Here is a 17,555-nt window from a genome sequence, read left to right as displayed (position 1 = left end):
CTTTAGTTTTGGTGCGGAAATTAATCTCCGCCAGGGGAGAAAGTCTTTTGCCTTCAACTATCAAAATATAAATTGGTGCCCGAAAGCGAAGCCATGCAAAGCACAAGCAATCTAGAACAACGTTCCCAAAAACATGGAGGAAAACCAAAGAAGCATTGAAAATATTGTGTCAGCTAGGAGTTTGATGAATTTCATTCCCCTCCAAATGACTCTAGAAGCTGCCATTGAGCTAAATGTCTTCAGCATCATTGCCAAATCAGGCCCTACAGGATCTCATCTCACTGCAAAAGAAATCGCTTCCCAAATTCCGACTTCGAATCCGAATTCAGCCCGGAATTTGGACAGAATACTAAGAATGCTGGCCGTCCATTCCCTCCTCTCGACCTCTCTAAAACCGTCTGCAGACAATGAGGCATTGCAAGACATGGCTTATGGCCTCACAAAGGAGACACTTTGCTTGGTGCCGGATGAAAATGGAGTCTCATTAGCTCCATTGATTAGTTTCAACTGTGAGCTTGGCATTGTGAAGAGCCTTTCCATGCTCAAGGATTCCGTGCTCGAACCGGAGATTGTGCCCTTCCACAAGGCTCATGGAACCACCATATTTGAGTACATGTCCACGAAAGCTGAGCTGAGCCAGTTGTTTAATAAGTCCATGGCAGAGAGTTCTAACCTAAATTTTGATGAGGTGTTGAAGGTTTATAAGGGTTTTGAAGAGGTGAAAGAGTTGATGGATGTTGGAGGTGGAATTGGAAAAACCATTTGGAAAGTAGTTTCCAAGTATCCCCACATCCATGGAATTAACTTCGATTTGCCTAATGTTGTTGCTCAAGCTCCTCCTTACCAAGGTTAGTAACTTAGTATCGTCAATTAATTAGAAAATAGATTTTATAATCTCGTCTTTTTTTTTTTTTCTTCACTTGTTTAAAGGAAGAAGATTACACTCAATTATGGATGAGAACGTCTTGAGTAGTGTCAGGAGGGTCCTCAAACCATAATAGATCTTTGTCAATACTAAACTTGACTTTAATATGACATATGTATCACACATAAAATTTCCTCCTTTATTCCTTATAGATTAATAATGAAACTAAAAGATTAGAAGGCAGTCGGTTTATTTTTTTTTATATACAAACATTGAGTCTCGCTTGCAATAATAAATAATGTTAACAACTTGAATTAAAAGCCTCTTACTTTGGAAAAAAAGAAAGAAAAGAAAAGAAAAGAGTTATAAGCCTCTTGCCGAATACGATTATTTAGTTGTTATCATCATCTCATGTACACTTCTTAGTATTAATCAATTTGACCCCTTATTTGGTTATATAAATCATTATAAATACATGCAGGTGTGAATCATATCGGTGGAAATATGTTTGAGACCATACCAAATGCACAATCAATTATGCTGAAGGTATGCATGGTTTGCTTCTAGCTTGTACTCGTTTTAATTGTTCTTTTTTTTTTTTCCCATGAATTATTGAAAATTAATTTATCATCAACCCTGCTATAATCTTATACATGGTTTTCAGTGGGTGCTCCACAACTGGGAAGACGACCGGTGCAAGAAATTATTGAAAAGCTGTTGGGAGGCATTACCAAAAAATGGGAAGGTGATAGTTGTGGAATTTACAATTCCAGAAGTATTGGAGAATACTAAAGCAGTGCTGAACATAGTAACGTTGGACATCTCAATGATGGCATTGCCTGGTGGTAGAGAAAGAACAACTGCTGAATTTGATAACTTAGCAAAATCTGTGGGTTTTGTGGAAACAACGATTTTTCCAATCGCACAGGGGATTTGTGTTATGGAATTTCTCAAGAGGGAAGAAGCATGATACAAATAGTAAACAAAACAATGCGTCTTGGTTTATATTTTTTTATTCTGCAGTAGTCTATTATCTTCAGGTACATTAATTGTTACTGTATCTATTTTTCTAATCACGTGCACGATCTAGTTTTGAAATGAGCAGAAGATTAGTTTATAAAAACTAATGAAAATGATTTGAAAACTTTGAGTTTTAATAATAAGGACAAAATAAAGGGTAAAGTGAATAGTTCCATGATTGACTTTTTAACGTAAAAATGTGGTTTTTCATTAAAATGAACAGTACCGAAAGTTTTTCGTTAAAGTTCCCTAGTTTATATCTTTTTTTTTAATTCTTTTATCTGAAAACTGTTGCTATATACAAAATACTAATTAAATACACATTATTCAATCTATAATATATATAGAACCCATTAAAACATGACCCTTTTTAATAGATAATACTCGAGTACTACTCACATTTTAATTTTGTGCAATGATATTTTAACACATGTTTAATTGTTATAAAAAGAGTAAATTATAGTAATGATCTCTTAACTTTAACTCAATTGAAGCAATGGTCCATCAATTAAAAATCAATTACCATTGGTCTCTCAACTCGTCAAAACGTGTAGTTATGGTCACTCAACTAAAAATTCATTACCATTAGTCCAACTTTAATTCAACTGGAGAAATGGTCCCTCAACTTTAACCCAATTGTAGCAATAGTCTTTCCAACATAATTCATTTTGACAAAATTCTAACGAAGTTGACGAAAATGACCGTAGCTACACTTTTTCATGAGTTGAGGGACCCTAATTGTAGCAATAGTCCTTCCAATATAGCTTATTTTGACAAAATTTTAACGAAGTTGATGAAAAGAACCATAGCTACACATTTTGATGAGTTGAGGGACCAATGGTAATAGATTTTTAGTTGAGGGACCATTGCTCCAATTTACTCTTATAAAAAATAATGGACATGTTATTAATTTTTCTTTGGGATTAATTAAAAAGAAAAACGTGCCATTTTTTTATTGAGCCAAATCAAAAAGTGAGTATTCATTGATAATACCTAAGTATTTTCCTTTTCAATAAACAAAATTTCTACTCAAACTAAATTAAGGAGTGGAAAGATAATTTGAATCTGAAACACAATAAGTTAAACAGACAAATCATAATCACTGCAATAATCCACCATTCATGCCTTGCATTAGACATGCCCTAATCTATAATTCTTTAAAATCTTCAACGCTGGTGACAACCTTTCATTTCGTGGCTACCTCTAGCTAGTCCAATGCCCACTTGAATTCGTTGATATATATTAATTAGGGATGTGTAGTCCATGAATTTGCCAAATATTACACGAAATGTTGGTGAATTTGCTAAAAGTCGTGGCTAGTTACACGAAATTAAGGGTGATAAATATACCCCTTACTAATGGTCTTACATGTGGGGGTCCTTAATTTCTTCTCCCTTACTAATGCTCTAACGGTATTCTACCTTCAACATTCCATGGACAATGTTTGAGAGTTTCCATCCATTCCTTCCAATTTGTCTTGAGTTTGGTGGGTATTTTTTGTCAAAGAGTTTGAGACGAAGACTTGGAAAGAGACTTTAAGGAAAGATATGGAGTACTTGGAACTAACAAAAGATATATCGCAAAACCGAGCGCTGTGATGTTCTATAATCCATATAGCCGACCTCGATTACCTAGTGAGATAAGACTTGATTGTTGTTGTTGTAAAGAGTTTGGTGAGTAATCTACCTAAAAACCTACTATTCTTGGAGGCCATTTATGGTTAGGCGCCCCTTAGCTAAACCCAGCTGGCTAGCTAGACACGCTCACCCACTTTTTTCCGTTCAAAACGACGTGTATCATGCATGCAAGTGTATCTGTGTATATAGAGAACTGATGCTCGGAGCCAAAATAAACAAGGCAATCCAACAAACTAAAATTGACTGAGAGCTTGAAAAATCCAAAAAAAAAAAAAAGATGGAAAGCCAGGGATTAAGTTTAGAAAATTACATCTCAGCTTTGGGTTTGACAAATTCCATCTGCAATCAAATGGTTCTAAGAGCCGCAGTTGACCTAAATGTCTTCAATATCCTTTCCAACTCAGGGCCTGGAGCTCATCTTACTGTGGAGGAAATCGCTTCTCGAATTCTGACTGCAAATCATCCAAATGCAATTTTGAGTTTGGAGAGAATGCTAAGATTTCTGAGTGTCAATTCCCTCCTATCTACATCTCTAAGACCATGCCCAAATGATAAATCCAAGCAAGAAAGGACTATGCCCTAACAAAGGACACACTTTGTTTAGTGTCCAATGAGAGTGGAGTTTCTCTAGCCCCAATACTAAAGCTGTCATCTGAAATGGCCACTGTGAAGAGCTTGTACATGCTCAAGCACGCCACTCTAGCCCCAATACTAAAGCTGTCATCTGAAATGGCCACTGTGAAGAGCTTGTACATGCTCAAGCACTGCGTGCTTGAAGAGGGGTGCGATACTTTCTACAAGGCCCACGGAGAGACTACGTTCGAGCATATGTCGAAGAGACCTGAGCTTGGTCGATTGTTCAGTGAGGCTATGACCGCTTACTCTGCTATATGTTTTGATCAAAAGGTATTCACTGACTACAGAGGTTTTGAAGAGGTTACAGAGCTGATGAACGTAGGAGGTGGCGTGGGTAATTCTCTTGCGAAAATAGTATCTAAATATCCCTACATCCATGGTATTAACTTTGATTTGCCTGATGCTATTGCCCGTGCTCCTAAATATCAAGGTTAGAATATCCAAAGAGTACTGAAAACTGAAAACCAATTGAAAATTAACAAAAGTGGTTTTCGGTTTTTGGTTTTCAAAATTTGGCTTGATTTAAGTTCTCTATTTTCATTTTTTCAAAAAGTGAAAACAGTTACGATACAAATTTTTTGAAAAAAAACAAAAATTGAAATAGAAAACTGAAAACTAAAACAAAAATATAAAGAATTGGTTAAAGCTGAAATACTTAAACAAATAGCCTTTAACTCAGCTCACACACTTTCTTATTTGAATTATGGTCCAAATGCAACAGTTTCAGATCCTATTTAACTATTAGTTGGCTCACGTTCTTTACTGATTGCATTTAGGTGTGAAGCATGTTGCGGGAAATATGTTTGAGTCAATACCACATGCCCAGTCGATAATGATGAAGGTTCGGTTTTGCTTTTAGTATTTATGGAAGAAAATGTTAGCGGGATTACATTTTACCATCTCTTTAATAGAGATGACCTCTGTTCATATTAAAAAAGTAGTATGATGTGGTGGTCGTCTCCTTAGCATTACTCTTCATCAAAACCTACTTCATGCATGTTCACAATATGAAAATTTGATTTACCCTTGTGCTTTGCAGTGGGTACTTCATAACTGGGCTGATGACGTGTGCATTAAGTTGCTGAAAAACTGTTGGAATGCGTTACCGGAAACTGGGAAGGTAATAGTTGTGGAATTTGTAGTACCTGAAGTACTGGAAAATACACCAGAAACAAGGAACAAACTCGCACTAGACATGGCGATGATGGCCCTTTTTCCTGGGGGCAAGGAGCGAACAGCAGTTGAATTTGATAACCTAGCAAAATCTGCAGGTTTTGTTGGAACAAAGCTTTTTCCAATTTCATATGGATATCATGCGATTGAGTTTATCAAGGGTAAACCATTCTAAAAGTAGTGTGCATCTGTGTGTGTGTGTGTATACACCACATCTCTTTCCTTTATAATGTGCTAGATCTCGGGTTTCCTTGGTCCTAAAATAAACTCTTGTACTACAAAAAAAATTATGAAACTGATAATCAAATAATAGTTTTTTTTTACATATTTCGTTTATGTCATAGAATTATTCTGTAATTTAAGATTTCTCCCGAGTAAGGGCACCAAGTGTCATTATTTGAATCATGTGTTCGACGAACACACTCAATGGTCGCTTTGAAAAATCTGGGAAGTGAAAAGAGTAATTAGATCAAGTTAATAGCTACTAAGAAATAGTAAGTACAATAATCAACTCCAAACTACAAGAAAGCAAGGAAGCAGGGGTGTTTTTGTGTGCGCGCGTAGGATTTAGGTGGTTGGGATTGGATCTACTGACTGTCGAATTTGTCCAATTGCTGGGAAAGCTATATATAGCATTTTATTAAACCTCTGTAGTACGAGAAAAATTTATTAATATAAAAAATACAAGTTACGCTTAGTTAGAAAGAACAAAAATCTTACCTCTCATGAAATTAGAAACGAAGAGGGAACAAAAACTTGATTCTTCTTGAAACTTGAAGAAAATAAATACTAAGAAAAGAGGGGAACAAGGGACCAAAACTCCTCTAATACATGACTTAGAAGTCACTGCAGCCAAGCGACCATCAACAAATAAAAAAATACAAAAAAAAAAAAACTACTTTAACGATAAAAAGGAAGTACAATGTAGTTTCTTCTGTATGGAATTTGATCCTCTCCTAAGCAAATGTTCGGGATCCTCATGACTCATGAATACGGACTATTAGATTTTGATTAAAAACTATAATTATTATAACTTTTAAAGGGTTGTTTGTTTGTAATCGTTGAATTTTGATCCAACAATCTATGTTGGTTGGTCATGAGGATCCCGAGCATTTGCTGAGGAGAGGATCCAATTCCCTTCTATATAATGCATCTGCATAATCAGGTATCGGTCCCACCACGTACAACAACTAAAATAGTATCCCGCTTTTCTTGTGTCTTACTGGTGTGTCATCATTTGAGCCGCAGAGAATAGGACTGCAATGCATTATTGAAAGAGCTTACTAGAATGGAACCCCACTTTTCTTGTATTTTACGAGAAATTTTTTAGTATGTTTGAAACATAAGATGATACGTTACGTGTTATACTAACATGTGATATTTGTGTTAAAAGTTAATAACATAAAATATAAATTTTTTTTCTACTTATATAATAACACGTGATATACTATTTATATTTCTAATAAAATGAGAAACCTCTCGTGTTTCGCAGGTAGTTTTCATTGATTTTTGTGGGATCGATAATTGGAAAGCTTTCCAGTCTGCTTGCTTATCAACCAAAGAAGCAATCATTGTTTTCATATTGAATCATAACGTACAATAATTCAGCTAATTGTATTAAGTACAGTTGCTCGCATGCATGCAAGCATAATTGAGTTTAACTGAATTGAAGAGTTTGATGGATCCAACCGTAACAATATAGATGAATCGTCGACCACTCACATAATTAACATATTGTAAAGAGAGTTCTAACGTAAAGTTCGCGATACTGTTTATTTTAACGAAAAATCACATTTTTACATTAAAAAGTCAATCTTAGTACTATTCACTTTACTTTTTATTTTATCCTTATCATTAAAACTCAAAATTTTTAAATCTTTTTCATTAATTTACCTTATTGTAAAACATGTGAGTGACATACGACTTTCATATGTAACTACGGTTGGAAATTGGTCCTTATAATATTTACTATTTTCAACACAAACTAGGTAAAACTTGCCACATCGATACGTGGGTGGAACTCCATCAGTGCAGTCCTTCTAATACTATACAACTGTCCTTCCCAACCTCAATCCTGCTCCCACGTGTAACGGCCCCACGAGTCTCCTGTGCACCGCGTGGCATCAAATCATAAGCTTTAAGCCCTGCAAAAACCGACAAAACGAATACGCGAAAACAACACTGACTCGTATCGGACAAAAGCAGAAATAAATCAAATTATCCGAAACTGGGTCCCTCCACGTCAGTTGGGACCTTTGTAACGGATTGCGTTACGAACGCGCAACGGTCAAAAGTCACGTACACTGTTTGTCGGCAGAATACTTGTGTTGACACGTGTTGGCTGGCATTTAAGACGACTGGTTTGCCTTTGAGGAGGAATACTGAGGTCAGAAGTCACCTAATTTAAAGCCGTAACTTTCGTCAAATGACAGCTTTAAGACCTAATTTTTTTTTTTTTTTAAACGATCGATATCATCTACATTAAATGATGAATTTAGCTTCATAATAAGTTAGTAATAATTTGATTTAAATTCGTATTTGATGAGAATTAAGCCTAAAACTTTTAATTTACAAGTGAAAAAAATTCCACTAAATAATAATATTAAGCGGCTAAAAACGAAATTTTAGAGACCCAAACTTTGAACAGAAACTTTCGATATCTGCAAGACCTGGATAAATTGACAAAATAAAAATATTTAAATTATTATTATTATTGTTTTATTGTAAAAAAAAGATAGAATTTTATTAAATTATTGGAAAAGAAGATCTTGAATCTCATATATCGACCCTGTCAAATAGAGGTACGACCAATTTTGTGGACACTCCAAAGTAGGGCTTAAAAAAAAAAAGAGAAAATTAGAATTACATGCCTCATTTTAGACTTTTGTAGACTAAACATTGGAAAAGAAGATCTTGAATCTCATATATCGACCCTGTCAAATAGAGGTACGGCCGATTTTGTGGACACTCCAAAGTAGGGCTTAAAAAAAAAAGAAGAGAAAATTAGAATTAGATGCCTCATTTTAGACTTTTGTAGACTAAACATTTATGTTTTTTCAGTTTTTGATTAAGCTTTTGAAATGTTTGATTAAGATACTCAGACTTGAACTACTTCAAATTAATTGAAATTAATTTACATTTAAATATCTGTTATATATTTTAAATAATTTCAAGTATATTTAAATCTAAAAATTTAAACTTTTCGAATCTAAATGTACACCCACGCCAAATGGAAAACGTACCAACATTATATCAAAACGTCCAAAAAAAAAAAAAAAACAAAAAAAAGTAACCCGACAGAATCATATTGAAACCCGACATATAAAAAGATAAAAACAAACCGCACCGATATTATCTTGTGGACACTCCAAAGCAGGGCTGAAAAAAAAAAAAAAAACAATAAAAGGAACCCGACCGAGTCATATCGAAATCCCACTATTAAAAAAAAAAAAAAAAAAAAAAAAAAAAATCGAACCGATATTATCGAATTATTTGGTAACTGAAATTAAACATTCTTGAAACATCGGTATTGAAATTAGGATCACCGACGTAAGTTCGGTGACATCGACGGAAGTGAATATAATAAAAAATATACATACATGAAATTAGGAATTTTGAAAAGAAATGAGGGTTCCCCTCCCCCAAAACAAAGAGTAGAATATTATTAGATACAAATTGAAATGTTTATATCATGTGTCAGCGTATTAAACAACTATTTTGGTTCAAAACAATCCCACCTATGATATCTCTCCACATGCGTGACGTGAGTTGCCACCAAACGCGAAGCTCCATTACAAGAGCGAGGGGTGAAAAGAAATTCAACTAAACTTTGATGATTTTGAATTGGAATTATGGTTTTCGACTTGGGGATTTTGAGATTGAAGTAGGTTTTCGAATTGCTGTTGAATTTTAGAATTTAAGGGTTTAAGAATTTGATAGTCGATGTCATTTCTTGTTTGCAGAGGCTGTTCTCAAATTTGAAACCTCATGCAATTTGAAGCATTTTGAAACCTCCTGCAATTTCTCCTTCTTATTTTTCAATGGGACCCTAAAAATTCTATACTTTTCTTGCATTCCTCCTCTTCTCACATTGTTATTTTCTTTAGAGTTACTAATACCAAGTTAGTATATATAAGAAAAAAAAAAAAAAAAAGAGCTATTTGACACAATTTAATCCCAAAACCTATATGATTCAAATGAACCCAAAAGATAAATGTCCAAAGACTATTTGACATAATGCAATCGTAGAAATGGGTGTTAGTGGTGGAAGGGGTACATGTTTTCCTTAATACGAAAGACTTCAAATACCAATTATGGGTTTAACTTTGATTAAAAAAATCTCACAAATATAACTGTTTGATGCCAATACAGAAAGCGGTATAATTTTCTTCCCTTCTAATCTCTCTTCCTTTCTCTCTTTCTATTTAAATGTTACGATTAAGACACATTAACATCTTACTTTGAATTATTTATATAGAAAAAAACAACAAAAGAGTATAAGGGAATGAAAGAGAAAGAGATGATAAAAGAAAGAGTAAAGAATCCACCCACATACAAAAAGAAACAGAATCACAAAAGATTGTTTTTTAAGTCGAAAAAGCACTTGACCGACCTCACTCACCAAACACTATCTTTAATCCATAATATGAAAAGTCACGTTGAAAGGGCAGCCATTTCCGCTGCATTACCCACGTACTATTCTTCTTTCGTAAATGATTTCGACTCTCATTGCCGACGAATTTTATATCTAATTATGATTATTTATTCAGTAATTTAGTTAAAATCTCAACCCAAATGTCTTTCCACAATTTTTTTTGTTTGTTTTTGTTTTAAAAAAGATAATGAAAGGCCCTAAAGTTTAAAATGATAAGGAAAATACTTTGCTGATTACTTTTACAATGTAAGTCGCGTAAGTATACGCGTTACGGTTAAGTGATATTTCTGTTGAGAGTATGAATCTTACATTGGAGATAAGAGGGACCTTGCATGTGCTTATAAGTAATCGAGTTACTCTTTATATTGCCAATTCGTTTTACGGTGGAACCTCAACTTTCTTCAATTCATTTTCATGTGAAAGTGAGAGGTCTTAGGTTCAATTTTTGCTATAGATAAATTTGAGCTAATTTTTTCATACCTAAATCATTGTGAAGTTGAGTTCATACACTTACTCTTTAGAGTAAATAATATTTTATGTTTTTGTAAGTATGTGTTAATTTGTGATTTACAATGCATGTGAAATACCTCTGCAAACCAAAATTCTAATATGCTTATGTCATAATGAAAAAAATTATCTTATACCTCATCTTTTAATTAATTTCTCAATTCATGCTGACAAGAGAGTGGCTTTACGCTTGCCACGTCAGTAGTTTAACGATCAAAATGATGAATTTTCTAATAAATGTATGACATTAAAACGAAAAGCTCTATACAAAACATCGATATCAATACGTAATTGTAACTATCATTTTTTTTTTTTTTTGGAAATACAGAGTCTCCCAATCTCTTATAATAAAAAGTAATTACTCCACATAATTAAAAACATGTACAATGTAATTTTTGTTTGTCCATATGATACCGACTATCCATTATTTAAATTAATATGTGTCGATATCATTGCGATCAACAAATTATATCCGTGTAAACATAATTAATGGTACGTGAACCGTTTCACACATAAAGTTTTTAATATATTTTAAGGCTCAGATGCAGCCACACTAATTTAACGGAATTTTATAGTCTGATTGTGATGCATTCTATTCCTACTTTTGTCATTTCAACTAAAACACTTCAATTCCTTGTCCCTCAAAAATATAAGAGGTGCATTTTTCTCGTCATTCTCAAGTGATAATAATATTTATTATTTTATTTATTATAATTAAATGAGTTTAAATTTTAAAATTTGTGTTTATTTACTAAATATATCTCAAAATTTAAACTCATCTAATAGTAATAAATAGATTGATGAGTATAATCATTTTTAACAAAAATATTCCCAACATAAAAGTACCAACTAATTAAAGGGCCCACAACTTGCCAATCATGCTTTAAGATATTTTCATTTCTTCTCATTGATATAGGTTTGGCGACAGATTTTTCAATGTGATTGAAATACGGAGTGATATATTACGTGTTATTATATAATTAGTAAGATATATGTGTTAAAAAATTAATAACTTAAAAGGTAAAATTTCTCACAATTTATATAAAAATACATAATATACTACTCGTGTTCCGGTAACATTGAAAAATTTATATGGTTTGGCATTTGCATTGCCTTTCATGGACTGTAACTTCACAACTACCAAAAGCAATCAACCTTCCTTGCTTTAATTCTCTCCCTCCCCCTCCTCCTCCAACGGTTACTTTCCCCTTCCTCCAATTTAATGTCCCTCTAACGCGTCTCTCTCTCTCTAACACTCCATTTTCTCTCGTTTTATTTCCATTCCTATCTGATTTTCTATTGCTTATGTGCATGTTCTCTCACTAGAACTTTCACTCCAAACTGCTTAGAGAGAGAAAAAGCTTGAATCTTTGGCAATTTAGAGAAAACCCCAGATGGATCTCAGTTCGTTCTTGACGTCCTTGGGGACTTCCTTCCTCATATTTGTGGTTCTGATGTTTTTGTTCGCATGGCTTTCGAGAAAGCCTGGGAACACTGTGGTTTACTATCCGAATCGGATCTTGAGAGGGTTGGATCCGTGGGAGGGCGGGTCCATGACCCGGAACCCGTTTGCTTGGATCAAAGAGGCTATGTATTCCACCGAGCAGGAAATTATTTCCATGTCAGGGGTCGACACTGCTGTGTACTTTGTGTTCTTGAGCACTGGTGTGTTTGTCTCTCTGCCATTTTAACCGTTTGACAGTTTTCGAATTTACTTTTTGTCTCCTTTACTTTTTACCGTGATACTGTTTCTGGGTTTTGTTCCGTTTGCTCAAAAGTTTGAAATTGCTGCTGCTTTGTGGTTGTTTTTGTTGGATGGACTAATTTAGAAGTTTTCTCTCAGATTTCTAACTTTTTTACTGCTGTAAATTTGGATAGATGAAGTTTGTTTGATGAATTTGGTAAAGTTAAATTTCTTTCTGGCTTTGAGATGTGAGATCTGGAACTCTTAGAATGGTTTCAACGTTTCGAACAATATTTGTATTACGGAAGAGTGTGTACCAGTTTTGCTTATACTCTAAAAACTATGGATTTGTGTAAAATGAAGGGAATTTATGTCATTGGCACCTGACCACAGACCACAGTTGTTTTACAAGAAAGATGTTGCTTTGGAATTGATAATCTTCTACTTCGCTGATGATTTTCGATATCATACTTGCCTAGTTATGACTGAAGTAGTAAGTTGTATAACAATTTTGACCAATTATTAACAGTTTCAATCTGTCTGGAAGAATTTGAAACCTTGGTTACATAATACATACTGAATTTTTTGAGTTTTAATGGACTTGTTTTTGTTCAGAGAGAGAGAGAGAGAGAGAGAGTTGCTTTTTAAAGAATGAAAAGATATTACTTCCTGCGATTATGTTGCTTCCATGTTTTGGAATAACAGCACGCAATGGTTGGCCTAATTTATAAAGCCAGAAATCTCAAGGTTCTAACTTTCCTATTTGATGTGGCAGTGTTGGGTATATTGGTTTTATCTAGCATTGTTCTGCTACCAATTCTTCTGCCAGTTGCTGCCACCGAAGAAGCGCATAAGTTAACCAACGCAACCGTAAGCAATGGCACTTTTAGTGACCTTGACCAGTTATCCATGGGACATCTCAAGGTAAGCTATAAAACATTTTCATGAAATGTCTTGGTCTTTTTTTCTTTTCCCTTTGATTTATTGCAGCTGTGGTTTTTTGTATAATTCTCTCAATTGAATTGTATTCTGAGTGCTGATTGCATATATGTATGTCTTTCTGTATGTGCAGGAGAAGAGTCCTAGGTTGTGGGCATTTCTATTTGGTGTCTACTGGGTTTCTTTTGTCACATATGTCTTGCTGTGGAAGGCATATAAACATGCCTCCGACCTGAGAGCCAGTGCTTTAATGTCTCCTCAAGCGAAGCCTGAACAATTTGCCATTCTTGTCAGAGACATACCTGACGCCTCCGAAGGTCAAATTAGGAAGGAACAGGTCGATTCTTATTTTAAGACCATCTACCCTGATACATTTTACAGATCATTGGTTGTCACAGACAACAAAGAGGTATACTTGTTTTTCCCCCTTTTCTTCTCATTTTGCGCCTTTGTTAACTGTCATGTATATCTGGAATCATTGCTTAGGTAAAACGACTGTTTGATGGTGTGTTTCTCATTTGAGTAGTATTTCTCTTCCATTCATATTAACGCTATTCTTATAGGTGAACAAAATTTGGGAAGAGTTAGAAGGGTGTAAGAAGAAGCTTGCGCGCGCTGAAGCAGTTTATGCAATATCGAAGGAAACTGGCAACTCAGAAGGAACAAGACCCACTAACAAAACTGGGTTCCTTGGTCTTTGTGGGGCAAAAGTAGACAGTATTGAGTACTACACTAAGAAGATTAATGAATTAACCCCGAAACTGGAGGCTGAACAGAAAGCCACTCTCAGAGAGAAGCAGCAAAATGCTGCTCTAGTTTTTTTCACCAGTAGGGTGACTGCAGCTGCTGCAGCTCAGACACTACATGCCCAACTTGTCGACACATGGACAGTCACAGAGGCTCCTGAACCTCGTCAACTACTTTGGCGTAATCTCAAAATCAAGTTTTTTCAGAGACAGGTGCGGCAATATGTTGTTTACATCATTGTGGCATTGACCGTTGTATTTTTTATGGTTCCCATTGCTGCTATCTCTGCATTCACAACTCTGGAGAATCTGAAGAAGCTTCTTCCGTTTCTAAAGCCAATTTTGAAGCAAGAGGCGATTAGGACAGTGCTAGAGGCTTATCTACCTCAAATTGCACTCATACTCTTTCTAGCTTTCTTGCCAAAGTTCCTTCTGTTTTTGTCTAAGACTGAGGGAATCCCTTCCCTGAGCCATGCAGTAAGGGCCTCTTCGGGGAAATACTTCTACTTCACTATCTTCAATGTTTTTATTGGAGTTACCGTAGGTGGAACCTTATTCAGTACATTCAAGAGCATCGAGAAGGATCCCAACTCTCTTGTTGACTTACTCGCAACTAGCCTCCCTGCCAATGCAACTTACTTCCTCACCTTTGTGGCCCTGAAGTAAGTAACAGTTTGTCTTCTAGCTCTTATTTTCCATATCAGTAACCGAAACAAGATTGCAAAATACTTTACTATTTGTCCACACTATCTAAATTATGCCGTTATTAGTGAACTGGTTTTTACAATTGCTTTGATGACAGGTTTTTCGTTGGATATGGTCTTGAACTGTTCCGACTAGTTCCTCTGATCATTTTCCATATAAAGAGGAAGTATCTCTGTAAGACCGAAGCTGAGGTGAAAGCAGCTTGGTTTCCTAGTGATCTTGGATATGGGACTAGAGTACCTGGTGATATGCTCATCATTACAATTGTCCTCTGCTACTCTGTTATTGCTCCGCTGATTCTTCCATTTGGTGTGCTTTACTTTGGCCTTGGATGGCTTGTCCTTCGAAATCAGGTATCCTCAGCCTTTTTCGAGCTTGCAAGTTTTTAGTCGAAAAACTCTACTGAAGTGATGTACAACTTTAGCCTACTTGTTTCCTAAGCAAGCACATGCTATCGAAAACTAAAGCTTTTGTTCTTTCATCGAGCAGGCACTCAAAGTTTACGTTCCATCGTATGAAAGCTATGGAAGGATGTGGCCACACATCCAAGTTCGACTCATTGCATCTCTTATACTGTACCAAGTTACCATGTTTGGTTACTTTGGGGTGAAGAAATTCTACTATGCACCATTCTTACTTCCACTTCCTATCGTTTCCTTGCTTTATTGTTTCATCTGCAGCAAGAAATTCTACCATTTTTTCCAACACACTGCGCTTGAAGTTGCTGCACACGAACTCAAGGAGATTCCTAACATGGAGCAAGTTTACAGAGCTTTCATCCCACCGTGCCTGAGCTCCGAGAAGCTAGACGATGATCAATTCGAAGACGCTCAATCCAACGTTTCGAGGACAGCATCGTTGGCCTAATGTATGATAGTGCTGTGTAGTTAGAAGTGATTTCGTTTGGATTTGGAGTGTCATTTGTTTATATAACATGTGATTAGGAAGCACAAGCTTGATTTGAGTTGGTTGGTTGTAGCATCTTGGATATATCATTCCTTGCAATGTTTGTGTGGTGATTTTTTTTTATGGTTGTAGCATCTTGGATATGTTATTCCTTGCACAAAATAGTAATGACAAATGTGAGTGAATATTTTTGCTAAATACCAAAATTTTTACTGAAAATGGTGAAAATTAAAAGACACCGTTATTCTGAAACGTATTCACAAATACCTATAAAATGTGATGATATCGAACGGTTACATGTGAAAAGCACAAATATATTTCTGTCTGCCTAATGTTACTCTTTCTCTCCAATTTCTAAAATTCTCCTCCTTTACTCTCTTTCTTCCTTCATCTCCTCTCTTCAACCCAAAATACACAGTAACAATCACAAACAAAATGAAATTGGTCACTCAACTTTCATGAAGTTGGGGAAAGAGATTATTAGAGCATCTTCAAAGAAGATGTCAAAATGTTTACATAAGCTGTAACAGTAAAAAAGACCACATTAATGTTCTCCAACCGAAATGTCAAATCCTATGTGGCGATAACATAGATTGGCAGCAAGAGAGTTGCTATCAAATTTGACAGCAGTTTCAAAATTAATTATTAATGCTTTTTATTGGTTTAATCATTATTGCAATTAATGTTGTTGACCCGTTTCTCTTTTGTTCAATCGAGGTAAGTGAACGGTCCCCTCTTGTTAAAAAGAAATGGTGAATGGTCTGGATTTCATAATTATTATTAAAGGGAAAATTTGAAATAGGTCCAATTTTATAGCCTGCCTTTTGAAATAAGTCCAATTTTTAGTGACTTTTGACTTTTGACTTTTGACTTTTGAAATAGATCCAATTTTTAGTTACTTTGGACCCATTTCAAAAAACCTCTTTATTAAAGGTCTTTTATTAAGTTTTTATTAAATCATTTATTTTATAATATAATAAAATAATAATTTAATTTGACATATCAGGTGGACAATAAAACTTTAAAAGATGTTAAAATGCCACATAGGCTATCAAATTTAAAATTTATGTTCAAAATTTGACATCTCCTTTGGAGATACTCTTAGGTTATGTTAGCATAACAATCAATTTCTAGAAATTTAATATCCTAGATATTTGTAAGTCTTAACATTTGTTATTGCTAATTCATTTGTAAGTTGAACTCCCCAAGTTGTTTAAGATCACGGAGCCTGCAATAAGTGACACCAATATCAGGGAGCCTGCAATAAATTACCCATGCTAAACAGATTATGTTTAGTATTTTTTTTTAAAGAGTAACAATATTCATTTATTGGAAGAGAACAAGCACAAATACAAATAGGAGTTAGTGTGCATACAAGGGTCTCGATAAAAACATGCCCGGGATTTCAACCCGAACTAGGGAAAAAGAGCGTCACACACAAATAAATTATGTTTAGTTTTGAAACCAAATTACTGATGGTGGAATGATAATGTAAACCATATTTAACACATTGCATCTGAACACATATTTGGGTAATTGGTATAATTCTTATTACTAACGTAGAAAATTAAATTGGATTTAATCTGTGCAATTCTCAAAATCCCACAAAATTCTCAATATCATAAAAACAGAAAGAAAAAAGAAACTAAAAGATGGGATCACATTTTCTCAGTTACCAAACAAAAACTTACGAACCACCCTTGATTGCTAAACATATTTGCCTTTATAATAGAAATGATGATGATGAGAATGTTTTTCAGCATATATAGCCTTACAGGATGAACATATCTGGCACTGAAATGTTTCAAATTGCACTTACGACTAACATCTCTGATCATATCAGATGGTACAAAAAAGAAAAATAGTATTAAAAATGACATACGTTGCACGACCTATAAGTTGGATGACAGATCTAAAGAGGAGGAAAGTGCAGTTGATGGGCAATCCAACGAGATAGTCCGCCCAACCTATGCAAATTTCTTAACAACACCAGCAATTACGTTTCCATAATCTTAATGACTTGTAAAGATGTATTGCATTTACTCTGTGAACTTTAGTATTGTATAATGTTTCAATCAGTTGA

The 17,555-nt window shown here is 34.7% G+C and overlaps 3 protein-coding genes across 3 annotated transcripts; all 3 read left to right on the top strand.

The window, feature by feature from the left end:
• The first annotated feature begins 133 nt into the window (after window positions 1-133).
• On the top strand, window positions 134-1,835 carry LOC137728498 ((S)-scoulerine 9-O-methyltransferase-like). Its single transcript, XM_068467270.1, has 3 exons — window positions 134-848; window positions 1,347-1,411; window positions 1,530-1,835. The coding sequence occupies exons 1-3, from the start codon at window positions 134-136 to the stop codon at window positions 1,833-1,835; spliced, it is 1,086 nt and encodes a 361-aa protein (XP_068323371.1).
• A 2,344-nt stretch (window positions 1,836-4,179) lies between these two features.
• LOC137728497 ((S)-scoulerine 9-O-methyltransferase-like) lies at window positions 4,180-5,506 on the top strand. Its single transcript, XM_068467269.1, has 3 exons — window positions 4,180-4,588; window positions 4,935-4,999; window positions 5,198-5,506. Exons 1-3 carry the CDS (start codon window positions 4,180-4,182, stop codon window positions 5,504-5,506), a joined length of 783 nt encoding a protein of 260 aa, XP_068323370.1.
• A 6,155-nt stretch (window positions 5,507-11,661) lies between these two features.
• Window positions 11,662-15,670, top strand: LOC137730095 (CSC1-like protein ERD4). The gene is made up of 6 exons (XM_068469158.1): window positions 11,662-12,157; window positions 12,952-13,100; window positions 13,249-13,524; window positions 13,679-14,523; window positions 14,664-14,919; window positions 15,056-15,670. The coding sequence occupies exons 1-6, from the start codon at window positions 11,887-11,889 to the stop codon at window positions 15,431-15,433; spliced, it is 2,175 nt and encodes a 724-aa protein (XP_068325259.1). The 5' UTR covers window positions 11,662-11,886; the 3' UTR covers window positions 15,434-15,670.
• The last annotated feature ends 1,885 nt before the right edge of the window (window positions 15,671-17,555 follow it).

This window comes from Pyrus communis, chromosome 3 (assembly GCF_963583255.1).
Source record: "Pyrus communis chromosome 3, drPyrComm1.1, whole genome shotgun sequence".
Taxonomy (NCBI): domain Eukaryota; kingdom Viridiplantae; phylum Streptophyta; class Magnoliopsida; order Rosales; family Rosaceae; genus Pyrus; species Pyrus communis.
This window is presented reverse-complemented; position numbering and strand designations above follow the sequence as displayed.

Coding starts and splice junctions, on each gene's coding strand:
- LOC137730095 (XM_068469158.1), top strand. CDS start 11,887: ATGGATCTCAGTTCGTTCTTGACGTCCTTGGGGACTTCCTTCCTCATA. Junction 13,101..13,248: donor TATCCATGGGACATCTCAAG/GTAAGCTATAAA, acceptor CTGTATGTGCAG/GAGAAGAGTCCTAGGTTGTG. Junction 14,920..15,055: donor GGCTTGTCCTTCGAAATCAG/GTATCCTCAGCC, acceptor TTCATCGAGCAG/GCACTCAAAGTTTACGTTCC.
- LOC137728498 (XM_068467270.1), top strand. CDS start 134: ATGGAGGAAAACCAAAGAAGCATTGAAAATATTGTGTCAGCTAGGAGT. Junction 849..1,346: donor TCAAGCTCCTCCTTACCAAG/GTTAGTAACTTA, acceptor AAATACATGCAG/GTGTGAATCATATCGGTGGA. Junction 1,412..1,529: donor CACAATCAATTATGCTGAAG/GTATGCATGGTT, acceptor CATGGTTTTCAG/TGGGTGCTCCACAACTGGGA.
- LOC137728497 (XM_068467269.1), top strand. CDS start 4,180: ATGGCCACTGTGAAGAGCTTGTACATGCTCAAGCACGCCACTCTAGCC. Junction 4,589..4,934: donor CCGTGCTCCTAAATATCAAG/GTTAGAATATCC, acceptor GATTGCATTTAG/GTGTGAAGCATGTTGCGGGA. Junction 5,000..5,197: donor CCCAGTCGATAATGATGAAG/GTTCGGTTTTGC, acceptor TGTGCTTTGCAG/TGGGTACTTCATAACTGGGC.